We start from the raw sequence: 26,620 nt of genomic DNA, 5'->3' as shown, positions 1-26,620 counted from the left end.
CTTAACTTTCAGTCAACATATTAACAGTTAAATCGCACCCACATTAGGTCAGCTACGCTGCTTATTGAGAATAACGCCTATCTTCATCAAATAAAAAACGGACGAGTCATCAAAATTCACCCCGTGTACAGCGTGTGCCAATCGAGACATCAGCTAAACACACCAATTTTGTTGTTTGAACCAGGCTGTAAACATGTTTAATTCCTACCGATTAAAAAGAAAAAAAATGTATGGGTGTGTATGTGACTTCTGATGCTTCAGCAGCCATGCCTCAAGTGGACACTCGATGAACTGCAGGATTTTAAACTTCTGCATTGGCTTCCTTTTTTTTTTTAACACCACTTGTTTTTTTTTTTATAGCATTTTCTGTTTTGGGAGTCTGATTGTCCTCGGGATTAGCCTTTGTTATTTAGTTCACCGTGTTCCTGTAAAAAAAAAAAACAAAGATTGTTCCATACAAAGCTATGCTTCAAAAAAGCTTCTCTAAAACTGCAGTGATTGGGCTCAAATAAGCGCTCGAGGGATGACACTTGCTCTCCCATCCGGCTCTATGGTGCATCATGGGGATCTTGATTAACTAACTTCAACTACAAGCAGAGAGCTCCAGCAGCAGTTAACAGCGACACCCCCGACAGACCGTGGGAACAGAAGAGCTCGGTGTTGCAGCAGGCAGCGCTCTCTCTCTCTCTCTCTCCCTCTCTCTCTCTGCAGGCAGCTGATGGAGTGGGAGGGATGAGGGTTCACTCATGGCCGTAAAGCACCGCTTGTGTGTCTTGCTCTGCACCACCAGCATCAGCACTGTTTGTAAAGGCGCTTTGTGCATCGCTAATCCGCTCTGATGTCACGGTGCAGGAGGAGGGGCTGCTGAGCTCTCCGCTTTAATCCGACCAAGTTGTCTGGAGGGACAAAACAGAATCAAACCGAGCCAACCTGCCAAACGGAGCGAGAAGGCACGGGAACGGGGACGATGAGTACTGCAGCAGCCGGACCCGGGCCTCTCCTCCACTGACATGCAGGTAATGGAGTGAATGTCCTGTCCGGCAGCCGGTCAGGGGGACTCCGGGTTTTGTGTGGGGGCAGGAAGGGGGGGTAGGAATTTGTTCGGGTTGTTTTCGCTTATGGCGGATCCGACACCTGCGGAGATTTAATCCAGACCGCGAGGAGGGTAAAAGGAAAGCATTTGGACAGGTGACAGTCTGCTGCACTTGTTTGAAATAGCTGTCAGTCTTGTTATGCAGTCAGATACCAAGAAATAACCCCGGATTGCGTGCACCCTCTCTAGAATAACGTTATCATGTAGATGGATTGCATCCGGTTTTTAGCGTATCTCAAGCAGACAGGATGCAGGACACATTATAATCGACAACAGTCCCAAAAGGAAAAAGCTTCTGCCCTTTTAACATAAAACCATTCAAGGCCATTGGAGGAGATTTAAGAAGCATTAAGCCTTTCAAAAAAAAAAAAAAAAAAAACACTTGCCAGTTTGGCACTTGTTCATGGATTAATGGTCTCCCTCTGGAGCAACGGCGTAGTCTTCATGTAAACATAATGTAAGCAATACGACTATTGATGAATCCCAACATACACCATATGTCTGAACGTGTCTGGGTGTGTGTTTGTGAGAGAGTGTGTGTGTGTGTGTGTGTGTTTGTGAGAGAGAGAGTGTGTGTGTGTAAATGTGTAAGAGGCAGCGGGATGAGGAGAGATATGTAAGAGGATGAATCATGATACCAAGAATAGAAAGATGAGGAGATTCCTCCAAAGTGAGGACAGTCATTTTTTTTTTATTATTCTGATCTAGTAGATAAAAACTGTTTTTAATGAACAGTTTCGTCGTTGGCTAGGAAAACCAAAGATGCCCTTTACAATATCCCAGAGTCCATAGTTAAAGCTTTAAATTGAAGTGATGTTCAACCAACATCTAAATGCTTGAATATCTTTATTTTTATTATTATATTATTATTTTTAAAAATGCAGCAAATCACAAGCAGATCTGGTGATAAGCGCCATTGTTTTTTTTTGTGTTTTTTTTTAAGGTTTATTTTGGGGCTTTTATCCCTTTATTTTGAGAGAGGACAGTGGATAGAGTCATGAATCAGGGAGAGAGAGAGAGAGAGAGAGAGAGAGAGTGCAGAATTACATGTGGGAAGCGAGCGAATCAGATTCAAATCTTTGCCTATTTGGAGGGCAAGCCTCCGTACATGGGGTGAGCACATTAACCACTAGGCTACTGGCGCCCCCATGCCTCAATGTTCTTGATTTGTTTGAAAGGATATTAAATGGATTGGGTTGGAATCAGCAACCAATAAACTTTGTGTTTATGCCGATAAAAGGGTTTCATGGTGAATGTGCCATGTCTTGTTTTTGACAACATTTGTGTGCAAGATAAGATTGTGAGATGATGCACCTACTGTACATGATGCATTTCCTTTTTCCATTTCACAGATGTACCTTTAATGTTGCATTCACCTGATCACTGCAGCATCCAGTGCAGAGAGTTAGAGTCTATCACCCTCTTCATAAATATACATCTGGAGATAAAACAAGCACGCCCAAGATTAGTTTTAAATCCTTCCTTCAGCATCCAAATGATTCACCAGCTACTGCTCCTGGATATTTGGCAGCTGTGTTTGACTGCAGGACTCAGGTGCAGTTTTTTTTTTTTTTTTAACTTCACAAATCTCATCCCTTTAAAAGACAAGCAATAAATGGAACTTGACAGTTTATTCATTTGGCAAAGTGACTGTTTTCTGTGGTTATATAAATGTTTAGAGTGAGTAAAATGAACCCAAGTGGTCATTTTATTCTTGCAACTAAACATTGTTTATGAGAATGTACAGTGTAAAATACTTCCTGAAACATGAGGTCTTTAAGACATATAGAAACACTTATACCTGTCTTGGCCAGGTCTCCCTTGAAAAATAGGTTTTCAATCTCAATGGGACCAACCTGGTTAAATAAAGGTTAAATAAAGGTTAAATAAATAAATACATAGAAAATACTGGAGAGTAAAAATCCAACCTAAATATTTGAATTAACATTAAAATAGATCTGTTTCTATGTGCATCAATATGACTAAACAAAAGTTAGAAGGCTGCCTTCTTCAACAAATAAAGTAGAATATTTAATATGGTCACACATCGTCCACTTATTAAATCACAACAGAAACAGCTGAGAGTAGTGTAAACTTTTGAGTGTGGGCACTGGACCGACTGTTTGATAGAAACTATTTTAAATCAAACAGAGAATTGTTTTCAAATGGCTGCATTTGGCTGTTTTGAACAAGCATCCATAAATACTGATACTGTATGTCTGTGGTATTTCCTTATTAACTTACAATTTCAGCTGACATTTCATTGGTCAAGATCCATCTAAAAGGAACAAATTCATCCACAACATATCACCACACTGTGACATCACCAAATATTGATGGTCATTTTTCACAGTTTCCTCATGAATTAGAGGATACATGACAATTGACAGCCACATATATGTTGACAGTGATCATCAGTTGAAAACTACAGTCAGAATGATTCTGTTTGCCTTACCTACTCAGCCATACATTAAGGGTTTACAGTGGAGGAAGTTGAAGTTAGGTCAATAATCAGTGAAAGTCCTTGCAGGTCTGTATAGCTGCACGTGTGTTGTCAGTGTGTGTTTGTCTGTCAGTATAAGATCAGTGAGTTAATGGGCTAGTAAATCCCCCACCCCGCAGCTTTCACTGCAGCCTGACAGATGGACGTGCAGCGCTCGGCTCACGGCTCTGCGGGCCTGTGCGTTTCTTTGCCACGCTGCCAGGGGCCATCTGTGACCCGGGCCACCCTTCCTCTCTGACCCCCCCCCCCCCCCCCCCCCCCCCCCCCTGCCCCGCCCATCCCTCAGAGTCGCCCAACCCGATGCCATCCAGTCCTAAAACTCCTGGCAGAGGGACACATTAGCCACCCGGGGAGTCCGCCCTGACTCCTGTTGCATCCCTTTGTGCTCTGTCCCTGACAGTTGTGGTTCGTGCTCAGATTACAGGGATAATCGTTAACCCCTGCCCCCTGTGTCGGCTCTATGTACTCGACTTCGATTTGAAAAGACTGGAGTTTATATCTCTGCACATATAAGATGACAAACACGTCGGTAAACCTTCTGTTGCTGCTTAATCCTACATGAAACATGTTGATTCAAGACAAGCTGCTGTAATTGACGGTTAGGAGAGGGCTTATCATACATTTACTTTGATTATAAAAAGAAAGCTCACATGATCAAAATGGATCCAATATGTTTTACATAATCCTATAAATATGAGAGGAAGAATTAATACTAAGAATTTATTAAGGGGGGCGGCAGTAGCTCAGTCTGTAGGGACTTGGGCTAGGAACCGGAGGGTCGCCTGTTCAAACGGACCAAGTCTGGAAATTAGCTGTTCAATTCCTGAGCACTACTGATGTGCCCTTGAGCAAGGCACCAACCCTCTTAACAGCTCACAAGCGCTCTCAATCTTTTTTTATTTCATGCAATAGCGTGACAAACTGGTGACATATACATGACAAATGAGTCACAAAAAAAACAAACAGAAGAGATGAAACGATACAAAACAGAAAACAGCCCTCTCACTCTGACTTCTCTCCATTAGTGCATGTCCATAGGATCCTGTTTGGGCATGTGTGCGCGTGTGTAGCATGTTCAACAACAGAGTATGTCAAATTTAATTTCCCATTGTTGGATTAATAAAGCATGTCTTATGTTATCTTATAATCATTTTTAGAAGAAGAAACACTGACCAAAACAAGTTACACACATTTTGTTGAAGTTACATCTTCAGTTATTATTACACTGAAAGAGAACATGTGATCACGTTGAAGTAGCATTTACAGTATGCATTTTTAACTCCGGGGTCTATTTTAATTCGTACACTTTAGGCTCAATGACTTATGAGTACAAAATGTTTGTTGCACCATTGTAAATCGTTTCTGTTTCAAAAGTGCAAAGCAGGCTTTCATGGCAGTAACATAATCCTGTAGGGAAAAAGTTCCTGGTCAAAGTGCGTCAACTGAAAAAAAGCTTTTTTTTCCTTAACTGTGTGACAACAACAGAGAGGACCACTAATGAAAGAGTCCTCTTTTTTTTTTTTTTTTAACGGTAAGATAACCCCTTAACAAAAAGGGTTATTTTGTGTTGAACACAGGAGAGGTGAGCCACAGCTGAATTTGTTTTTTTTTGTCATGTTGGATCAGAGCAGACCTGTTCAAACACAAAACTGTGACCGACCGAGGCAGCGGCCGACCAGCAACTCTCATGCTCTACCAGGAATAAATACAGTTTTTGTCAATGGAGTCTGATAAGTTTGTAGAGGATGAAGTAATCAATCAATTTTCAATTTTTATTTGTATAGCGTCAACTCATAACAAGTGTTATCTCAAGACACTTTACAAAAAGCAGGTAAAAGACCTTACTCATTGTTATGTTACAAAGATCTGGCCTATCCATCATGAGCACTTTAGCAAAGCAGCAAAAGTTACAGTGGTAAGAAAAAAACCCTAATGGCTGCTACTTGTTAAAAATAAGTGTATCTCTTTGAGGAATCCCTTCTGTAATGTTGTCAGTCACACACTTTGGATGACAATCTGAGCATGTCGGACACAGAAAGAAGCGCCTGTAGTGGACGTGCTTCAGCTGTGTTGTTATTGATGGGCTGCAGCTATTTCACCTGCTGGCTGAATTCATCTATGAGAGGGATTCCAAATTATTTTTTAACCCAAATACCTGAAAACAGAGCACAGGTTATAATAAGCTGGATTTAACATCCAAGCAGACAAAGGGTTTTTTCCATTGCACAGGTGTTCTTTAAATGAAGAGAGACATAGTGACACGAGACATTTTGCTCCTCCTTTAAGTTTGTCGCCTTTTTTCCTCAAAGAATCTGTCAGGCAACATCTATTGTAGAGGAAATGTTTATTTGCAATCCTTTCTAAGCACATTACTGACAAAGAGGCAATGCTGTATCGTGCAAAAGAAATAAAGGGAAGCTCTTAAAATACTACAAGTTTTACTTCTCGACTCTTAACTTGCCATCTTCTCTAATTCAGCCTTGAATTTGTGATAATCTTGATGTTCAAACAACAATAATGTCTGGATTTCAGACAGATCACTGAAGGAGTGCACAGTAAATATTCAGCAGCCATTTATCTGAGATCGGAAGACGAGGATGAAAACAGATGTTTCTTACATACAGTCACACATTTATTGATTGTTCGGACTCGATAGAAGACGTATGAGAGCAGCTTGTTTAAATCATGGAGAAGCAGGAATTGATAAATATAGGCCCTTCAAAAAAAAGCATACGTCTCTTTCTTCTTCTTATCGTTCCTGAAGCAGCTACAAGGATTATATTTTTTATGTCCTTTCTCAGCTCGTTGACCTCGGACATGTTGAAGGTCGCGATAAGAGCGAACTGACGGAAACCCCGATAGCCCTGTCATATAAAATAAATATCAAAACTGGGCCTCTCTCTCACACTGAGGGCATTTATTATTCACATCGTAGCCTTATTCGTCTCTCTGCCAGGTCTTATCTGATACCAGAGATATCCTTCCCTGTCCTTCTGCCCTCCTCCTCCTCTTCCTCCTACTCCTCCTCCTCCTCCTTTTTTCTCTTCCTATCCTTTGCCATCTGCCAGCTGCTGCTGGACGGATGAACGTGGTGCAGATTAAAGTGTAGTACACACCCAGATGAATCCCCTGGGATTTAGGGTTCTGCTATTGGCAATAGAGAGAGAGGGAGTTCCTGTGTGTGTGTGTGTGTGTGTGTGTGTGTGTGTGTGTGTGTGTGTGTGTGTGTGTGTGTGTGTGTGTGTGTGTGTGTGTGTGTGTGTGTGTGTGTGTGTGTGTGTGTGTGTGTGTGTGTGTGTGTGTGTGTGTGTGTGTGTGTGTGTGTGTGTGTGTGTGTGTGTGTGTGTGTGTAAGTGCATAGTATCAGATCAAGATGCTATGGCTTAATTAGCGTTGGTAGGGTGAAAATTTAACTTTTAAACAGTTATCATTTTCATCAGAGGCAGTGCTGACATTGGGAAGCTAAAAAAATGTAGGATTTTATTCATGCTCATCAATTATATACAGATACACACTAACTGCTCCAATCTGTTCTTCTCTGGTTCTACTCTTTAAAGGTTTGTGTTTCAGTAAAATTAGCATTTTTTTGTTTTTATTGTACACAACATTTCTCCCCAAAAAATATAGTCATTTAGCTTTTATTTGAAGAAAACTACAAACTGGTTAAGAAAAGAAAGAGATGCAGTATTTGGAGAGGAGAGTGTTATGAAAGACGGACAACAGCTTAAGTACCATCATGGCTGACACCACCAGTAGACTTCCCGATAGATTTGAATATATATACTGTATCAAAGGACATTTGTTGATTCCTAATTGAGCATGATAATGTTGTACTGAGAATAAAGAATGATTAATTAGAGATAAAAATATTAACAATTAAATTGAATAAATTGTGTCCAATAGTCTAAACCATTATCTTTCCTTTAACTTATCAAAGCAGTTTGGAGTTTAAAAATCACAACAAAGAGGGGATCATAGTTCAGGTTTAAGGTTGTCAAAATGATGATACCTTGATAGTTTTCTGATACCAAGTGTTTTTAATAATATTTCTGTTACTTTAATGACCATCGTATCCAAAAGTCTTATTTTTAACCAAACGCTGTCGTAAGAGAAGAGGAGACAGCAGCGGGTTACTGATGTCTGTGTCTCATGAAGATGCAACATTTAGGTTTATGTCTCTTACAAACAAACAGAGAGCAGAGGAGGTGACCCGGTCTAAATACTAAATTGCACAAACACACTGGCAACCAAAATGTTGCTAATGTATTTGTGCAATCTAGACAGTGTGCAGGAGTTTGACTGCAATTTCTGGTGATTAAAACAAGAAATAACTCGATAGTGTTTAGACTTGATGTCTGTCAACAGGGCAGATACTGATGCTCAACAGATACATGCATCCTTAGTGCTAACAATGTTTTAGTTTTTTTCTTTTCATGCATTTACTTGAGCATCGTTTGCCTATAAGTCCTATTTATTTTCTGCCTCTGTCTCTCCCAGGTTGTGCCATGAGCAGAATTTTCTTGGAGCTAAGTACAGCATGTTCTAAAAAATAAAGTGAGATCACGCCCGAGCCATGAGCCAGAAGTATCAGGGAGAGGCATCAGGGGAAGCAGGCGAGGAGCAGAAGGCCCCTCTGAGGAGCAGGCAGGCCAACGGATTGACAGCCGGGGATCCCCCTGTCCGCCGCTCCTGGAGGCCCTGTCAGATGCTCAACCAGGACGGGGAACCGAATCCCCATCATCACCACCACCATCACCACGCTCCTCACCACCACCACCACCACCAACCACCCTCAGGTCGGGGACCTCCTCGGCATCGCCGGCGGCCTCCGTCGGGTCAGGGGCAGAGCCAGGCTCAGAGTCCTGGTTTGTCCCCGGAGGCAGCACCTTGCAGGCCGGATGGTGTCGAGGACAGAGAGGACGAGCCTCGTCCCGTCCAGCAGCCCCGCCCCGGTGTCGCCCGTTACCGCCGCCATGGTGACCCTAACCCTAGACTCAGAGGTCAGAGGCAGAGGCAGCCGATCAAAGAGACGCAGGATGCTTCACCTGTTGAGGAAACGGAGGGTCCAGGAGAGGTGCTGCAACACAGGTCAGATGATCCTGTTATGGACCAATCGCAGGACAGGGCATCCTCTCACCAGACTCCCATAGCTGTTGTAACCCCCACCCACCTCTCACCTGGTTCTGCTGCCCACAACAAGCAACTGCACCACGAACACACTCCTCCTGCCGAGGCGGAGGAGGACCAGGACATCCAGGAGAACAAAGTGGAGTGTGGAGAGGAGGTGGAGGAAGGTAAGGAGAGGAGCAGAGAAGAACAAGAGCAGACAGAGGATGACGGAGACCACCTCTCCACCACAGCTCGCCTTAGCTGTAGTCATGACGACGATGCAGCAGAGGAGTGTGCAGAGAGGGTGGAGGAGGATCAGGAGGAAGCGATGGAGGACGTGGCAGAGGACATCGCGGCTCAGGGAAGTGAAATCACCGACCTCTGCTCGGACACCGAGAGCGCCGCCTCGCTCAGCATGGACGGACCTCTGCACAGCCCGCCGCCACTCCACTCGCCAACTCCACCTTCCTCCCCGGACGTCCCACCTTTCCCGCAGCTGGACCACTTCAGCGAGGACGCAAGCATGAGCCCCCTGCCCGACAACGATCTCCTACCCGAGGATGACGACGACGATGAGGACTGCTCCGAGTCGTGCTCGCTGTCACACTTCACGTCCGGCTCGGAATCTTATCCTAAAACCTATGCAGACTTTTACTCAGAGTCCCACCAAAAATCGTACCAGGAGCCGGTGTATGAGTCATACGCAGAGGCAAAATCCCATCCCAACTCTTTTCCTGAGCCTCTTAAGACGTCCTACCCTGAGTCGCATAGAGAGCCTCGCAGGCAATCTGGTTGGAGGCCTGAGCCCCATGAAGCCCGTCAGGAGTCCCGCCAAGAGCCCTTCACCAGCCATAGACAGGAGAATGTACAAAAAGGGGCTCCGCCGTCCCCCACCAAGGGCTCTCACTATGCCCCAAGGCAGGGAAGAGACCGCATCTCCCATCACTCCCCTCTGGACCGCTCTGTCGGCTGCCGGCTACACCACTACGACGGACAGTCCGACAGCGAGGGGGACGGCGGCAATCAAAGTCCTGTTCCAAAAAGTCGCAGGCCGGCTCAGAGGTCAGGAGAAACCCAGGCCAAGAGCCCCTTGTCTTGGCAGAGCAGCTCAGGTGACGCCCAGGAGGAGAGGACCGCCGTGGGTAACCATGGAGAGGAAGGTTCGAGGGGCTCAGGAGACGCCATCAGCCTGGCCATCAAAGACATTAAGGAGGCGATAGAGGAGGTGAAGATTAAGGCAGTCCGCTCCCCGTACACACCTGACCAGCCTGTGGAGCCGATCTGGGTGATGAGGCAGGAGAGCAGCCCCACAGAGGACCTGTACCCGCTGCAGACCACAGCTGGACATGTGAGTATGACTGTTGAAGAAATAAACCATCCTAACGTTTCCTCCAGGCTTTAGAGAAAAAATAAACATAAAATGAGTCATCAGTTCTCCAAAACCTTTCAGGATTTTGAACAAACATTTCATTCATGAGAGGATCCTAAGTCATCATAAAAGGGAAAAGACCAAATAAACTATGATTTATTCTTAACTTCTCCTGATTCCCCTGGATGTATCTAAATCTTTCAACTCAAGAGCCAGAGGAATGATTCCTGTTGTCAGCTTTAACTATAGATTAGTACTTAGAAATGGGAGATGTCCAGGAAATACATTCATGATTTCCCCATGCAATAGTATCAAAAAGCTAAATAAAAAATATAGATTAAAGTCTTAACTCTAGCAGGCTGCACTGGTATGATGTGTCTGACTGACAGAGAAGAAACACTGCTGTATGTGTAAAGACGCCCTACAGTAACTGCCTTAAAAAAAACCATTTATTTATTTATTTAGGAGAGCAGAGCCCTCATTTTCTTTAAATTTCTTTTCATCAACATCTGCAGGATGGAGGATATTTAGAGACAGCTGTTTGCATCCTGCAGGTCTCTCAGTGTTCTCCTGAGTCACCTGAAGTTCTGTCACACCAAACACTGCAACTTGTTTCTTTAAAAATTCAGTTCAGTCAGGAACACTCTCTTCATAAATGTAATCATTTCATTGTAAAATGGACTCACAGTTTAGCTTGGGGTTGAAGGCTCTTCTTGAAAGATGCTCCCTGGGTTAGCGGAGCAGCAGCACGTCCCAGGTTTCCAGGGAGCGCAGTGCTAAACCGCCCGAAAGGGTGAACTAAAGGCTCGAGGCAGGAGGGAGGCGCCTTGGATGGCCGAGGCAAAGCTTTGCCATCAGTAGCAGCATTGATGTAGCAGAGATCAGTGAGATGGAAGTTGTGTTTAAATGAACCACCTTGATGTGAGAATGAGCTGAGGGTATGACTTCTGTGTCCTACAGTAACTAACATAAAGCTTTATTTCTGTCTTCCTTAAAAGTTAGAACACATTTCCATGTACAAGTCCTTGACTTTGCTTGAGTCATGGTCATAAGAAAATGGACACAAAAGCCTCTACATCTGTCTGAGTATGAACAAGTAATATTTTGGTGTCATTTATTGACATTTCTTGGTGCAATTTTCATTTATCTTTTCAATTTTTGAACTATTCTGGGGCACTGATGACCTAGTGGAAAGGTCACGCCCCATGTACGGAGACTATAGTCCTTCAAGCTGGCGGTTCAGGTCCCAGTCTGACCCGTGACTCCTTTCCCTCTCTCCCTGATTTCCTACTCTATCCACTGAAGGCAAAAGTCCCAAAATAAATCTTTTTTAAAAAAGATATTGAACCGCTCATTTAAGTCTGTTCTGATGAGTGACATTGCCCAAGGAGTTTGGAACTGCCATGTTGCGATGATTAGATTAGACTTCATCGCTTCTGGGAAGTAAGCAAACTAAGGATTTACATCCCTGGCTCTCATTTCATTTTGTTTCTTGGATTGATGCCCAAACCCTGTGAATCATTAATGGTGGGAGGAAGGTGTTGCTGTAGATGCATTGCACTTACAAAGAGGAAATTTAAAATAAATGCTCTTCTATTTGTCTCTGTCTCCTCCTGATAGTCTTCTCCTCACTCCCCCTCGCAGTCAGCGTCTGAGTCTCCGTCCCGCTACGCCTCAGTTCCAACCCGGGAGCCGGTCAGTCCGCTCAGAGCTGACTCAGCTAGAGCACTTCCTCCTCAACATTATCACCAACAGCAGCCCCAACACAACCACCAACACCACCACCAGGGCCAGCATCCACAGCAGAGAGACACCACCCGGCCGACCCAGACATACTCACAACCTCAGACGTACCCACAGATGCAGCCTAATCAGCATCAGCAGCGTCAGCATCAGCACCAACAACAGCGTCAGCAGCTTCCGGCGCAGCAGCCGCAACCGCAAGTGCAGCCGGCGACGCCTCCGCAGCCGCCATCTGTCCAGGATGTGAGAGTCCATTAATTAACATGTGTAAAATATAGAACAGAAGACGCTCCTCATAGCTGCAGATCCTGCCCAGGATTCTTCACAATCTGAAGTTTTTCTGAAGTGTCAAAGTAACCAGGAGGCAGTGTTGTCTTCACATCTCTGAGTCGTGCAAACAACAACCTCCAACAGCTAAATTCAGCTTACCTTGAAAGATGCCAATTTGTCTAAAAGTAAACAAGCTAAAGGCTGAAAGCAGTCTAAAAAAAGCCGGGCTCACTGGATCCTTTTCAGCGAGGATGATAAATCCTGGAAAAGGCAGACGGGCATCTTTTACGAGGTGTTTATCTGCCAGCAGCTAAACGGCTGACAGCAGTAAAAGTCTCCCAGAATTTCAATGAGTTAGGAGAGACCTGCAGTATGTGAGGAGAAATAATAAGGACGCTGATGTGGTTTGTCTTCTTCTCACCTTCACAGATTCGCAGATCTCTTCCTCAGTTTCCAACATTTGTGGACGGTGAGTGTAAAATCAATCTTGTATCATGTATTATTCTTTCTTCTGAAATTTTATTTCCAGCTCCATTTTTTTCCTCTGTTGATTTGGAGTTCTTCTTTTTTTACAATCCATTTCTTTATTTCATGTTTTTGGCAGTGAGTCCACATTAAAAATCATGTTTTGATATTTTGGAGGATCAGGCTAACACATGTTTTGCACATTTCATTCACAAGTAAATTATTTATAACAGAACTTCAAAAAAAAAAAAAGATCCAAACACACTTATATGATATTCAAGAAAATAACATTTTGCCAACCTAAATAACACACTGATTAATACAACGCAATTAACCGCAACTTCATTACTATTGCTGTATTGTGGGAGGCGGCTGTGGAAGTTGATCTGGCAGCTGGAGCACTGCCAAGGTGCCACTGAGCAAGGCACCGAACCCCCAACCCGCTCTGGTGCGCTCCCTATGTAGTAGTGTGTAGCAGCCCCGCTCTTATGTCAATCAATCAATCAATTTTTATTTGTATATCTCTCCACTGATGTCGGCCTATACATCGGGCCTGTGTGTGTGAGAAGCATGTCTCTGAAACAGAAACCAGTATTTCCCTCAGTGATTAATAAATGATGTTAAATTAAACTAAATTAAATATCAGTATCTGCAATTAACACTTTATGCAAAGTCTGAATTTATTGCAATAAATAAGAAACATTGTTTTATGTAAATGGCTTTGTCACTCAGAATGTCTACATTTAACCTTTTGGATGGAGACCTCAGAATACTTTGACAGTCAGATGAAGTCTAAGCAGCTTTAAGCTACTCTTGAGTTCATTGATGACACTTTAGTGAACTTGTTTCCTGGAGATTCATGTCTCAAACAGGGGTAGAACAGCAGATGGACATATAAAACAAACTGATCTCTTTTTAATCACACTTCATATTGTCATCGATATCGACAATGTAATTGCACATCACATGTTTGTCTTCATCGTGCAGCTCTACCACGCACACACATAACCGTTTTTTATTACCCCTGTCCTGATCCAGCTCCAACACACACTTTTCATTTCCCTATCCTCACCTTTAAATGTTTGTATGCTACAGTATATTTTAATGATTGTTAATGTGCTAATCGGTGTATTTGGGATGATGTAGTTCCAGGACCATGCGACCCTGAAGACCTCATTGATGGCATCATCTTTGCAGCCACCTACCTGGGCTGCACCCACCTGCTGTCAGAGAGGACGCCTACAAAGAGCGCCCGCATGCAGCAAGCTCAGGAGGCCATGAACAGAGTCCGGGTGAGTTTATTTGAATATTTTCTGATGGTGACAACACGGGAAAAATACGGTAGAATGTATATAAGATTGTGAAAGTGCCTTCAACCTGAATTCTCCCAGAAACTGAACCTACCTCTCAGTCACTTTAATACCTTATACCTTAAGTTAAAAAAAGATTGTTCAACTTGTAACTCCTGGTCCAAATGAAAGTTAGTAATGGTAAATACATGAGAGGGAAAGGCTATGACAAGCAGCTATCACACTGACCTGCCAATCAGAGCAGAGGAAACAATGCATATCAACCAAACATCTCTATAGATGGTCAGTAATATGCCAAAAAAGTTTTTAATTCTTTAGGTACAAACTGTTAAACTGCTGACCAATTTTCTTATTCAATCAATGAATCACTTTTAAAGCATCGATTAATAACAAATGAAATCTCACAACACTCACAAAAAAGCAGCAGGTCTAGACTTTACTGTTTACAAAGACCCGACAATAATCCACCATGAGCACAGAGAGACCAAGATCATCAACAACAGCTCATACAGACTTATGGTAATAATTATAATGTTAAAGTTTTTTTCTTCCCCCCCCCCCCCCCCCCCCCCCCCCCCCCCCCACACACACACACACACACACACATATATATTGACATATAATAAACACACTGTAAGTCTCACTCTTTGCTAACAAATTCCTATAGTTTTAGAATTTATTAAGTACAGAATAGAAACTTCAGTGTTTGACAACAAAGTGAAAAAAAGTCCCTTTTAAAGAGGAAACAACAAAAACTTCATCATTTGTAGTGTCTGGTGTAGATTCCTTCACAGGGTTACGTCTAGCTCGAAGTCCTTTTAAAACATATGCCATGCTGTGCCAGCAGTGAAAGAGATCCTGCGCCCCAATATAGGATTCCCTGCATTAAAGAGATGTCAGTAACACTTTATATTATATTAATAGTGGACGGCCCATTCCTCAGTGTGACAGGACAGCAGCAACGATCCACAGGAAGCTATAAGACACGGGAGGTAGGACATGAATTACAGAGAGAGAGAGAGAGAGAGAGAGAAGGAGAGACAGGAGCTCACTTTGATCCGGGTCCCTCAGATCATTCAATTCATTTGACAGATGAATGTTTATAGACTGATATATTGGGATAGAAAAATAATTCACAATTTTATATCTGAAGAAAAAAACATTTTCTTGTGTCAGCCTAAAAAAAACCAACTAAATCTATCACGCTGAATTTGTGAAAATGTGCCTGAAAACATCAAAAAGACATTTGGAATCTAATCGTTTGATGAAATGGTACAACCATAAAGAAACATGCCAACACCATTACACAAAGTATGAACATCATACAGCTTAAGTGGCGGGGTTTGTAAAACCTTAAACGGAGAATAAACCATCAGAGTCTTCACAACCTTTAAGCTTCTTAAAGTGAACACTTTGGGTTTATCGAGGATCCTGAAGATCAACCCAGCAGCTCCTTCATTTTGGAGTTGCCTCTTTTGCACACTCTGACATTTCAGTGATGTAACTATAAGGTTCACTTCATATTTGGGTCTTTTAAAGTTAAAAGCAGTCAACACAGTCGGCGGGCAAAGAGTCTCCGGGTTTCTGCACAATGCATCATCCACAGATCACAGCTCCCGATCCACTAGTCAAACGAGCTCCACTGGATGTTATATAAACTCTTCATCAAGGCTCTGCAGCACTGGAGACTGAAGACTCCGCTTTCTGCTCCAGTCGCTGTGCATGATGTCCAATACAGGTCACGCAAAGGAAAGACACAGAACAAACAAAGCAGAGGAGTGGATATATGTAGCTCATTTCAGATAGTTTCATGTAGGTTGCTTTCACTGTTCACATGAGAAGAAATATCCACTTGATGGTAGGTGGTGTCAGGGACTGAGTGGTGAAGATAGCGTTCAAACACAGTGCTCTGTTAGCCCGAGAGATGAGCAGGAAGAGGTTGCCATTTCAGAGTGATGAGGGAAGAGTGTCCTCAGCGGGGAAAGGGCGGGAGAAGAGCCAAATTTGTGCTTTCTGGACGGCTGACTGACAGTTTAAGGACATCGCCTCGGTTAAGGTCTGAGGAACCTACAGGGAGGGAGGGGGTTAGAGACTCTGTAATGAGGAGGGGAGGGATACATAAGTCATTCACTGTCTGGCGTCTCACTTGCTGGGACGCAGTGGTCTGACTCATGCTGGTGGAGGATACAGAGAAGGGATTTAACTTTATTCTTACAGTGAGGTTCATCTTTTAGTCTGTAACAAAGTCAACGAATAAGAAGAGGATGTAGCTGCAGGCTCAGTGATGTATCTATCTGCAGTCGTTCTTTTGTCCAGTAGGGGGCGAAACCAATAAATGCAAGAATAAGTCAGATTGTTTGGCAGTAGACTCAAATAATAACTTAGTGTTTGATAGATTTTTCTGATTTTATTTATAATATTTTATTTATTTAAAATAGACAATGCACATTAATGAACATCTACATAGAAATATACCAGATTAAATCCACAGACCAGTTTCCATCTGTTGTCACCTGGCAGGTTGATGATGATGATGATGATGATGATGATGATGATGATGATGATGATGATGATGTCATGGCCTTAATCACTAGTTTCAAGTCATCATGGTCATACTGTAGGTTGACTTGTGGTCCCCTTTAGAGTAAAATAAACACGAGAACAGAACAGGGTCTTTTGAGGGGCCTTGATACCTGTGATGACAGGTGGCTATCACACCAACCTAAAAATGACGTTAAGGGCCCGGGGCCAACTCTACTCACAGACTCACTGAGGAATGGGTCGTCCAATTGGACACAACTCTTTTTTAAAGGCTTTTTTTGCTGGCAATAATTTGCAATTAAAATCACAGTTACCTTTCATTCTTATTGCAACTTAGTTTCCACGTCAGTGTTACTTAATTAACCCCTCCCTCGTCTCCAGCTCCTCCCTCTTCACCAAAAATGCTTCCTCCTGGATCCAAAGAACCAAGATATTTACGACCAAAACAGTAAACCAATGAGTGTCATCAATTTGTGGCGTCATCTTTTAATCCTAAAGGGTCTATCAGTTCATTTACAAGGGCGTTATATAAAGTTGTGAAATTCAAAAGCAGTTACCTGAAAACACTTGAGACATCATCATGTACCATTAGTTTTATACATGTATGTTTAAACATGTATGTATCCTACATGTGGTTCTTATAGTTTGAGCTGTAGATTATTATCTAACCTGACAAACAGCACGGAGCAGCTGTGACTGACATCAGACACCTTTACTTTTATGTTGGTTTGGTCTCACAGACTCAAACCAAACTGCTCTGCAGCTACAGCAGCTGTTAAGTTTAAAGTGAAAATAAAAAAGAAGCTCTTATTTGAAAGTGAAATGAAACATATTTTAAATGATTTTTTTTTAAAACCCTCTCTCAACAAAACAAAAGTGAAACACTTAAGAAGTCCGGTCTGTTTGTCAGGATGTTAGACTTTAGTATCAGAGGGGGGGATCAACGTGAGCTTACCTCCGAGAATGACCCGACCGGACCACAAAACTGTTTTAATGAGGTCCCCTCACATCTGGCTGATCCCAGATTCATTTAATGAGATCAGGATCAGGGTCAGTTTCCATCCAGAGGGATTTGATTCAGCAGCAGATTTTGTTGTTTTCAGACAGATAAAATATTCAGTTGTTGCATCTTGCACGTCTGTATTTAAGAACTTGTGAAAAAATAACTCTCAATGTTGTGAATTTATATTTTCTCAGATTTCAGATTGTACTTTTTTAAATTTGTCTTTGAGATGTCAACAACAACATTAAAATAACAACATGATAGAGAGTGTGGGATGAAACATATTCTTTTATAAACTCATAAATAAGCTAAAACATACACGCTAAATTACATTAAACCTTTGACGTACAAATAATAGAGAAATAATCTAAAGCAGACAGAAAGACGTTTTGTAATGTATTGCACCTAGAGCTAAATGGGTAAGATGAAAAAAAGAAGAAATCTCAGTGTGTAAAAATAAGCGTTCTAATGGAGGGCAGCCTGAGGTCCGGGGGCAGGACTGTCCACAATGGCATCAAAAGACGGTTATTGTTCAGGATGTCCGCTAAAAATAAACAGAGATGAAACCCTGGAGGTGACAGAGTGATGTATGAACGGTGACGTCCAGCACAGGTCACGAGTCAGACTGCGGCTCAGGATGCTGATGTGACGGCAGCCTGCGGAGGCGGTCAGCGCCGAGGCTGAAACAGAAACAGTGACGTGTTTTCTGCAGGCTCAGAGAGAGAGAGAGGCTGTGAGGATCTTAACAACAGCCGTGTTTACAAAGTCACATTTTCTGACACCATGAATGAGTACTTAGTATGATGTATCAACTACAGTGCAGATTATCAGCAGTCACAAAAACAGCAACAAAAATAAATAAATGGGGAAATGTGCAATCAAATAAATCGAGCTATACGGCCTTAGAGTGAAAAGATAACTGAATTCTGCCCATGTGTTTTATCACAGAGACTTCATCTTTCAGGTAGTTCAACCCGTCCATCCCTTTGTTGTAAACCGGCTCTATCAGAGATGTCAGGAGGGAATCTTCAGACAGATCATTTATTAATCCTTTACAGGAAATTACACCGACACAGAGGCTGCAATCACAGTCAAGACACAACATAAGAACTGGACAAATAACATTAAGGCCCAAATAAATAACACATCCAAATACTAAAATCAGTTTTAAAAAAACAGACCAGAATTGACCAATTATGAACAAATACAGCACAATAAATCCTCTTGGACTTAAAGGATGAACTGAGTAGAATTTAATATCAAATCACTAATTCACTGTTATTTAAAGCTCCTGCAGGAGAACTTTTGGTTTGTGTTGATTTTGGCGACCCCTGTGGACAAAGTGGGTAGCTCTTTTGGTTTCGCTGAATTTGTAAAGATGGCTGTGTCTGCAGCGAACGGTTTGTCACAGTTAGATACTCTGAAAGTTCTGTTTTATTGGGACGTTAAAGAGTGTAAAGATAAAGTCCTTCAGAGTGATGCCTCATGCTTTAAAGGTTTTATATGTGATATTTCACACTTAAATATAATATAAATCAAGTATATCCTCTGAAAATAACTCTGTGAGTCATGACTGTCTACAATGGGTGTAACACCCGAGTCCCACTGTCTGTGATGTTTTCAGAGTTTTCAGAGTCATATCTTCACTTTGTTTACATCGTCAGGACGGCCGGATGACTCCTCCCCTCAAGTATAAAAGTTGTTTAATTGAGGGACTAGAGAAAAGAAGAATAACATACTGTACTCACTGCTTAACTGTGTTTCTAGATCACACTCATTTCAGGTAAATTTACATGCAGTGTGAAGATACGAGCATAATAAAGATCGCTAGCATTAGCATGCTAACACAACAATGCAGCGTAAGTTGTTTTGGTTTCATGCTGGTGCTCAAGGGCGACATCTGCTGGATCAAAAAATCACACATAAAGCCTTTAAGAAACTATCTTTGGACTGTCCTTATGCATGCAGAACGCATATTTACCCTTCAAACAGAATTCTTCTGTAGTTCAGATTTACAGCAGCTACTAATGATTAAGTTTACACTGGCTGATATGGATCAGTTGATTGTTTACTCTGTGAAATATGAATTACAAATTGTTTAGTGTTGGCCTACAAAATGACATAATCCGGTGAAATGCAGTGTCAATACAAGAAGTCTAAACGTCTCCATCATGAGAAGATGTCTCACTCACAACGTGCAACACATCAGAATCACCTCCGATCATGTCAAAGCCATGATCCTTTTTTTAATTTCCACAGATTAAATCCACTTTAATCACATCAGCAGGTTGAGATTTTAACCTCTGAACAGTTTAGAGAGCAAACTGCGCGACAGCACCAGCAGACATTTGGAATCATGAAACCCTGAGCTGTGGCGAGGCGTCGGCCGCAGACACGAGGCCGCTCGCCTTTTCTTCAGGGGTCGTCCGTGTCACATCGATTAAGAGGAACTTTTGATAATGTTTGTGAAGGCCGCTGGCAGCCAGCTCTGTCAGATGTGATAGACAGTTACATCACTTCCTCCCATACACACACACACACACAAACACATGCAGATACACACACACACACACACACACACACACACACACACACACACACACACACACACACACACACACACACACACACACACACACACACACACACATGCAGATACACACACATCTTTGAGGTCCTTTTTGTCCTTTAATTTGGCATTTGGATCACAGACAGTGAATGAGGCGATTGGGTTTTCTTGATTTGAATTCTTCTGAGGTTTTTTTTGTGTGTGTGTATTTTTTGATCGCTGCAGGCGGCTCAGAAGCAGGCGAAGAACAGAAAGAAGGTACACTTGTTTGTTTTGTTATTGTCTTGTGATGTACAAGTTGCATAAAAGATAACTCAGGTGTACGGATGTAATGTTTAAAATAAAGCATTAGCTGAAAAATGTACAGATTGCTGATGAATACATAAGATAATTTGTATGTTTTGTCTTCATACAAACAACCTTTTATGAAAAAAAACCTCTGTCTTGTAATGTTTTGTTGTTTTCCTGTCCCGCTGACTCTCCATTTTATGCCTCCCTCTGTTATGACTTTGTAAAGTGCATTAGACATCAGTGTTTTTATTTGTCTCCTCGTGCAGAGCCCTGACGGGGAGGCTCCGTCCACAGCTGAGGTAGATCTGTTCATGTCCACACAGAGGATCAAAGTCCTCAACGCAGACACTCAGGTATGAACATGGTCAGACTCTTTTTCCTTTAATCTTTGGTACTACAGGGGACAATATCATTGTGCAAAGAGATCTGATCCTAGAGATATGTTTAGTGCTACAAAAAACATGTATAATAACATATATCCCCTTTGAGTCCAACAGACCTCATTCAAAAACGTACAACTGTAGCCGGTGAATGTGACAACGTCTCATTTATTAATGATCCATTGTAAAGTCTTTTATTTAGAGTTGTTCTCGTCTTCTTTGGATCACCAGGAGTCTCTAATGGACCTTCCCCTGAGGACCATCTCCTACATAGCGGACATCGGGAACATGGTGGTGCTGATGGCTCGGGGGAAGATGGTCCGGTCCCGCAGCGCGCAGGAAAACCTGGACCACGCTGCTGAGCAAACCACCATGAGCCACGACGACAGGCGGCTGTACCGGATGATCTGCCACGTCTTTGAGTCAGAGGATGTGAGTTATCGGTTATGAACATTTTCAATCAGCACATATAATGATTTGGATTTGATGAGCTGAGGTGGGATGACCTAACAAAAAAAATACACTGGTTTTGTGTGACGTTATTTAAAGCAATGCTCTGATGTTTCTGGGAGTTTGTTGTGCTGCTAGATGACGTTTTTTGGTCTGTGCACCCGGTTCAAAGTGTGGATCAAGGGCAAGTTTAACCGAGTCAAACACAAGTTCAATTATACGACCTGTTACAAAATCTAAATGATTATTTAAAGAAAGGATGAAAAAAGGATAACTAAAGCGTGAGCACATCTAAAACGTTTCTCATATTTTCATCTTGAACCCACAGAGCAGACTCAGTTAGGCCTAACTCTGGGCCACTGTTGTCCCTTTATAATAATAATAATGATAATAATAATAATAACTTTATTTATATAGCACCTTTTAAAAACACAGGTTTACAGGTGCTTTGACAAACAGCAAAAACAAGAACAAACAAATGCAAAATACTAAAAATAATTAAATACAATTCAAGAGAAAAGAACCCAAAGTGCACGATACCCAACAGACATATATAACCCGACCATCACAAGAACCATTATAAGAACCCAGGAAACACAAGAACCCAACAACACGAGCTGAGACCAAGAGGACCAAAGATTTAAAAAGATGTAAGAAACTAAAAGAGATAAAAGCAAATAAAAAGAGAACAGCATAACTTTAAGCTCAGATCAGTCAGACGACTCACCTGTCACTCCTCACAGATTTATTTGAAATGCAGAAATTGAGGAGTGATGACCCCAGATCCTGCAGGTGGATGTTGGGGTGGTGGTGGGGACTTTAAATGCAGCACTGGTACAAGACGGCAAGACAATGACGGAGCAGAGGGCGAGACCAGAGCAGCTTAAATAGATCGCTCTATTAGGAGGATGTGTGTGATTGTAGATCGTGAGAATGACGCCTGTCAGTGTGAAATCTGTGCAGCACAGGTTGTCTGCCTGAACAAGCTCTCAGGCGAGAACATTATGTCACAGGGGTTTGAAATAGGTGACAGCAAATGTATTTCTGGCCATACTCAGCCTGAGTCAGTGCTGTTATTCGAAAGTGACTCGAATACAGGCCACATTTAGAAACTGTTACACAATGGAGAAAACACACACAAAAAGGGATGGAGCTGAGTGGAGCTAAAAAGTCTCTGAAAGTCTGGAATATCGGAACCCTGCTGTGTGTGAGCCGTCTTTATCTTTGTTTTCAGTCTAATTTAGCAACTGGACATCACAAAAGCTAAAAAAAATAAAAAATAAAGGAGAATCTAGAGTTCTCAGAAGTTCAAACAAAGTGTTGTGAAGGTGCCTTTGGAATAAAAAAAAAAGGATGAAAAACCAAGGCACTCCTCTGAAAACAATACAACACCTTCAACAAATTGTTTCATCATGGAAAAAGTTCAAAACAAAGAAAGAAACAGCCTTCTTCAGGGGTTCGCATCGCTACCTGACGGTGATGACTTATGTTTTTAACTTTTCCATGATGAAATTTAATCAAGGCTTTTTACTTAATCAGAGGAGTGCCTTGGTTTGTTCCCCCTTTTTGAAACTAAAAAGCTGATTTGGAAAAACATTTTTTTAGAGTCTTTGGTATTGATTCAAGAGTTTGGTATGAGTAAGAAATGCATCATGAGAGTCGGAGTCCTTCAAAGACTTTCAGTACAACGCATGAGTGAGTCCTTAAGTGGGACTAAATCAAGTCATTTGAACACCCTGTGCTCAGTTTGTCTCAGAACACAAAATCCCCACTGGGTTCATAAAACTTACAGTCCTTATCTCTGTCTGTCTGTCTGTCTGTCTGTCTGTCTGTCTGTCTGTCTGTCTGTCTGTCTCTCTCTCTCTCTCTCTCTGTCTGTCTGTCTGTCTCTCTCTCTCCCTCTCTCTTTGTCAGGCTCAGCTGATCGCTCAGTCCATCGGTCAGTCTTTCAGCGTCGCCTACCAGGAGTTCCTCAGGGCCAATGGCATCGACCCCGAGGACCTGAGCCAGAGGGAGTACAGCGACCTGCTCAACACTCAGGACATGTACAACGACGACCTCATCCACTTCTCCAAGTCAGAGAACTGCAGAGATGTGAGTTAGCCAGCAGGTGGCAGCACAGGAACAGGAATGTTAAACCTTGCCCTTAAAACTCAGTATACAATATCTTATTTTAAAAAAAGATTGATAACCTGTGCTGCACGAACTGCTTGACTTTTTGCAAATGCAGAGAATAAGAGCCCTTCAGGTCATGTCATGACATTCTGTTAATGTTGGAACAGAAATGAACCAGTGTCTTTAATTTTCTGCTCAGTCTGCTCTCTGAGTTTGCCCTTCAGTGGTTTCAATGAACAGCTGTTTTTTTTTAGTCACAGCTGTGGGACAGACAGACAAAAATGTCACCCAAGTATGAAGGTGATTTTGAGGTGCTAAACCTGCACTGACCTCAGACTCTCCTCTCTCCTCTGCGGCTCTAAATGCCGACTGTCATCTCCCATTTCTCAGGATTGTGCATCTGGCTGTGAAAAGCTCAAAAATGGGTCCAACCTTATTCTCCCTGTGACTTCACAAAAAAAGAGGATTATACATTTATCAATCCTGCAAGAGGAGGACTGCTTCAAACATTCTCAAAAGGATGATTTTTAGAATTGGAGAAAGGAGTTGCTGAAATAAAGTGGGACTTCCTTCCTCACAGGTTTACATCGAGAAGCAGAAAGGAGAGATCCTGGGGGTGGTCATCGTCGAGTCCGGGTGGGGGTCCATTCTTCCAACAGTCATCATCGCCAGCATGATGCACGCCGGCCCAGCCGAGAAATCCGGTCGACTCAACATCGGGGATCAGATCATGACCATCAACGGGACGAGTCTGGTGGGTTTACCGCTCAACACCTGCCAGAGCATCATCAAGGTACGCATGCTGCACTCAACATTTTGACTCACATACACTCGTAAGTGAGAGGATAAAGATTTACATACTCTACTAAAAAAATAAAGGAGCATGTAGAATATCAAAAAGCTTTGAGGCATATCTTTCAAGTTCATACAACAAACCGTCCTTGTTAGAAGAGAGGAAATATTCAGACCAGTGGATGACTTAAAGAGCTGCCATGTTTGGTGTGACGCGTTCTCTTGGCTGTCAAACCAACAGGTCAAATAGTCAAGAGAAACATATTTATGTTTGACTCGATGCCAATGTGTTTCAGCAGGAACTACTGTATGTCTGCAGTTCAAAAGAAGCTTTTTTTTAACTTTCCATTCTCATTTGTCGGCAATAAAGACGTTAGACATAACAGGTAGAATGAAAACATGAAACTAGTAAACATTTATCTTAAATATTGTACATGGTCCCTTCACAAAGAAAATCAATTCAATTCAATCTCCTCTCTAAGCAGGTTTCTCTTCACTCACCTGAGCTGACTGCAAACTTTCTATCCTTCAAATCAGAGCTTGTTCTGCCGCCAGTTTCCGATTCAAACTTTCTTAAAGCAGAACCTTTTTAATTCTCTCCACTTTAATCTGCCACAACTGCTGTACTTTTCTGAAATTATCTTTTTTTTGTCAAGTTTATTTATGGGGCTGTTGATGCCTTTATTGACAGGACAGTGGTCAGAGATGGAAACGAGGATGAGAGAGTCGGCCCTGATATCTGTAGATGTTAATTCATCAGAAGGCTTGTGTGATGTGTTTATACCTTTCTCATTTCTGTATTTGTCTCCCCTCAGGGTCTGAAGTCTCAGTCCAGGATCAAGATGAACATCGTCAGGTGTCCTCCTGTCACCATGGTGCTCATCCGCCGGCCGGACCTCAGATACCAGCTGGGCTTCAGCGTCCAGAACGGCATCGTGAGTATCAGGACTGACCACACAGATACAGAGGATCCCACTGCAGAAAAGATGCTACAAGCTTTTTTTTTAAAATCAGCATAGAAAGGCTTTGTGTTGTCGACCGTATTCTCAAACCTGTGTCTGTTCTTCAGCAGCAGCTATGGTGAAGTGATCGTACAGATAATGTTCATGGTCATGTTCTCAGATTGTAAACAGTGAAAGTTCTCCCGGTGTAAGTTAACTCCCTTTTTGAACTGTGTCCTGTGCAACAGATCTGCAGCCTGATGAGGGGGGGCATCGCGGAGAGGGGAGGCGTCCGTGTCGGTCACAGGATCATCGAGATCAACAGTCAGAGTGTGGTGGCGACGCCTCACGAGAAGATCGTTCAGATCCTCTCGAACGCCATGGGAGAGGTAGGACGAGTTCTGAAGTATACAAAAAAAACACAGCTCATTTGCATATTTAAAGGTACAGACACAGAAACAGCCTGTTCTGAGCAGGGCTGAAATAGAGGAGTTTATAGACATGATCAAATACAGGATCAGAGTGGATTTAGAACAAGACACTTCACACATTGCTCTTTTATTGATTTTATTTTCTGTAGTAGCTTTATCTCATTTCTCGTTGTTTATCATTTATGTATGTTTTCTCTGCATCATTGTAAATGAGGGTCGCCCTCAATGATCTCTCCGAGAACTTCAATAAAGGTTGATGATGATGATGACATGTTTTGGGGAGCTCAGAGACTTATTTAAACTGGTTGAAAAGGAGGAGAATATGTGACCTTTAAAATAATATACAATCTGAGCATGAAAATGATCTTACAAATTCATTCCCTGTCACCATCTAACTAAAAAAATCTAGATTACATTTCTTTGTCAAAAAGAGAGGTCACATTCCTGATCTTAGAACTCTTTGATTGTATCGCCCACTGACTGATCCTCTCAAGCTTCACTTTGAGTAAAGCCTTTGATTTACCCTAATTAATATGTCGTGGTTATGCTTTAACACTTTAATACTGTGGGCTGAATTGGTCGTTGCAGGTTTGGAAAAAAAAATGCTGAAATAAATCATTAAAATAGCAAAAACAATGACCATCTCTTCACACGTCTTATTGTCTCTTATTTTGTGTTCCTGCCTTTGAATTTACACCATTTGTTTTCTTTCCGCTCCAGATCCACATGAAGACGATGCCTGCAGCCATGTACCGTCTGCTGACAGCCCAGGAGCAGCCTGTCTACATCTGAACACCTCTCACTCTTTTTTTCACCCACACGACTCGAGTCTATCTTTGCTACTCTCCATCCATCCTTCTGTTACTTTCAATCCCCTCGACCCCCCCCTCTCTCTGGATCCTCTTTGATATCACTTGACTTGCCTTAATCTGTACAGTAAACTGTCCTGTAAACATGTACATCCACAGTGTGACAGAAGGCAGGTTATCTCACTAGGCCGAGTGTTCGTGTGACGTCTTATGTTTGACCAAAGAGAAACCGTGGATTTTATTGTGCATATTTAGGTGGCAAAAAGAGTAAATATTATCTTTGGTTGAATAGCTGTAATATCTGAATGTACTCTTAATATGTTGGACCTATAGAAAGGCAGGGCCGCTCAGATGATAAAGAACTTTTAAAGTACAGTGTGGTCATGTAAAAGGAGAATGCATGTACAAATCTGCTGAATAAACTCGGTGGTCAGTA

General features: G+C 42.3%; 1 protein-coding gene across 2 annotated transcripts; it reads left to right on the top strand.

Annotated features, from left to right (window-relative positions):
• The first annotated feature begins 706 nt into the window (after positions 1-706).
• Positions 707-26,620, top strand: LOC132992294 (amyloid-beta A4 precursor protein-binding family A member 1-like). Of its 2 annotated transcripts, none has more exons than XM_061061518.1 (13): positions 707-1,016; positions 8,094-10,053; positions 11,719-12,060; positions 12,517-12,556; positions 13,699-13,844; positions 20,201-20,233; positions 20,533-20,619; positions 20,878-21,078; positions 23,011-23,190; positions 23,792-24,004; positions 24,819-24,938; positions 25,193-25,333; positions 26,096-26,620. In XM_061061518.1, the coding sequence occupies exons 2-13, from the start codon at positions 8,170-8,172 to the stop codon at positions 26,165-26,167; spliced, it is 3,459 nt and encodes a 1,152-aa protein (XP_060917501.1). In that variant the 5' UTR covers positions 707-1,016; positions 8,094-8,169; the 3' UTR covers positions 26,168-26,620. The 2 variants fall into 2 exon arrangements, with proteins under 2 accessions (XP_060917501.1, XP_060917499.1); XM_061061516.1 differs by having other exon boundaries at positions 11,695-12,060.

Source organism: Labrus mixtus, chromosome 17 (genome assembly GCF_963584025.1).
Source record: "Labrus mixtus chromosome 17, fLabMix1.1, whole genome shotgun sequence".
Taxonomy (NCBI): Eukaryota; Metazoa; Chordata; class Actinopteri; order Labriformes; family Labridae; genus Labrus; species Labrus mixtus.
The sequence above is the reverse complement of the archived record's forward strand: the minus strand, read 5'-3'. Positions and strand labels throughout refer to the sequence as shown.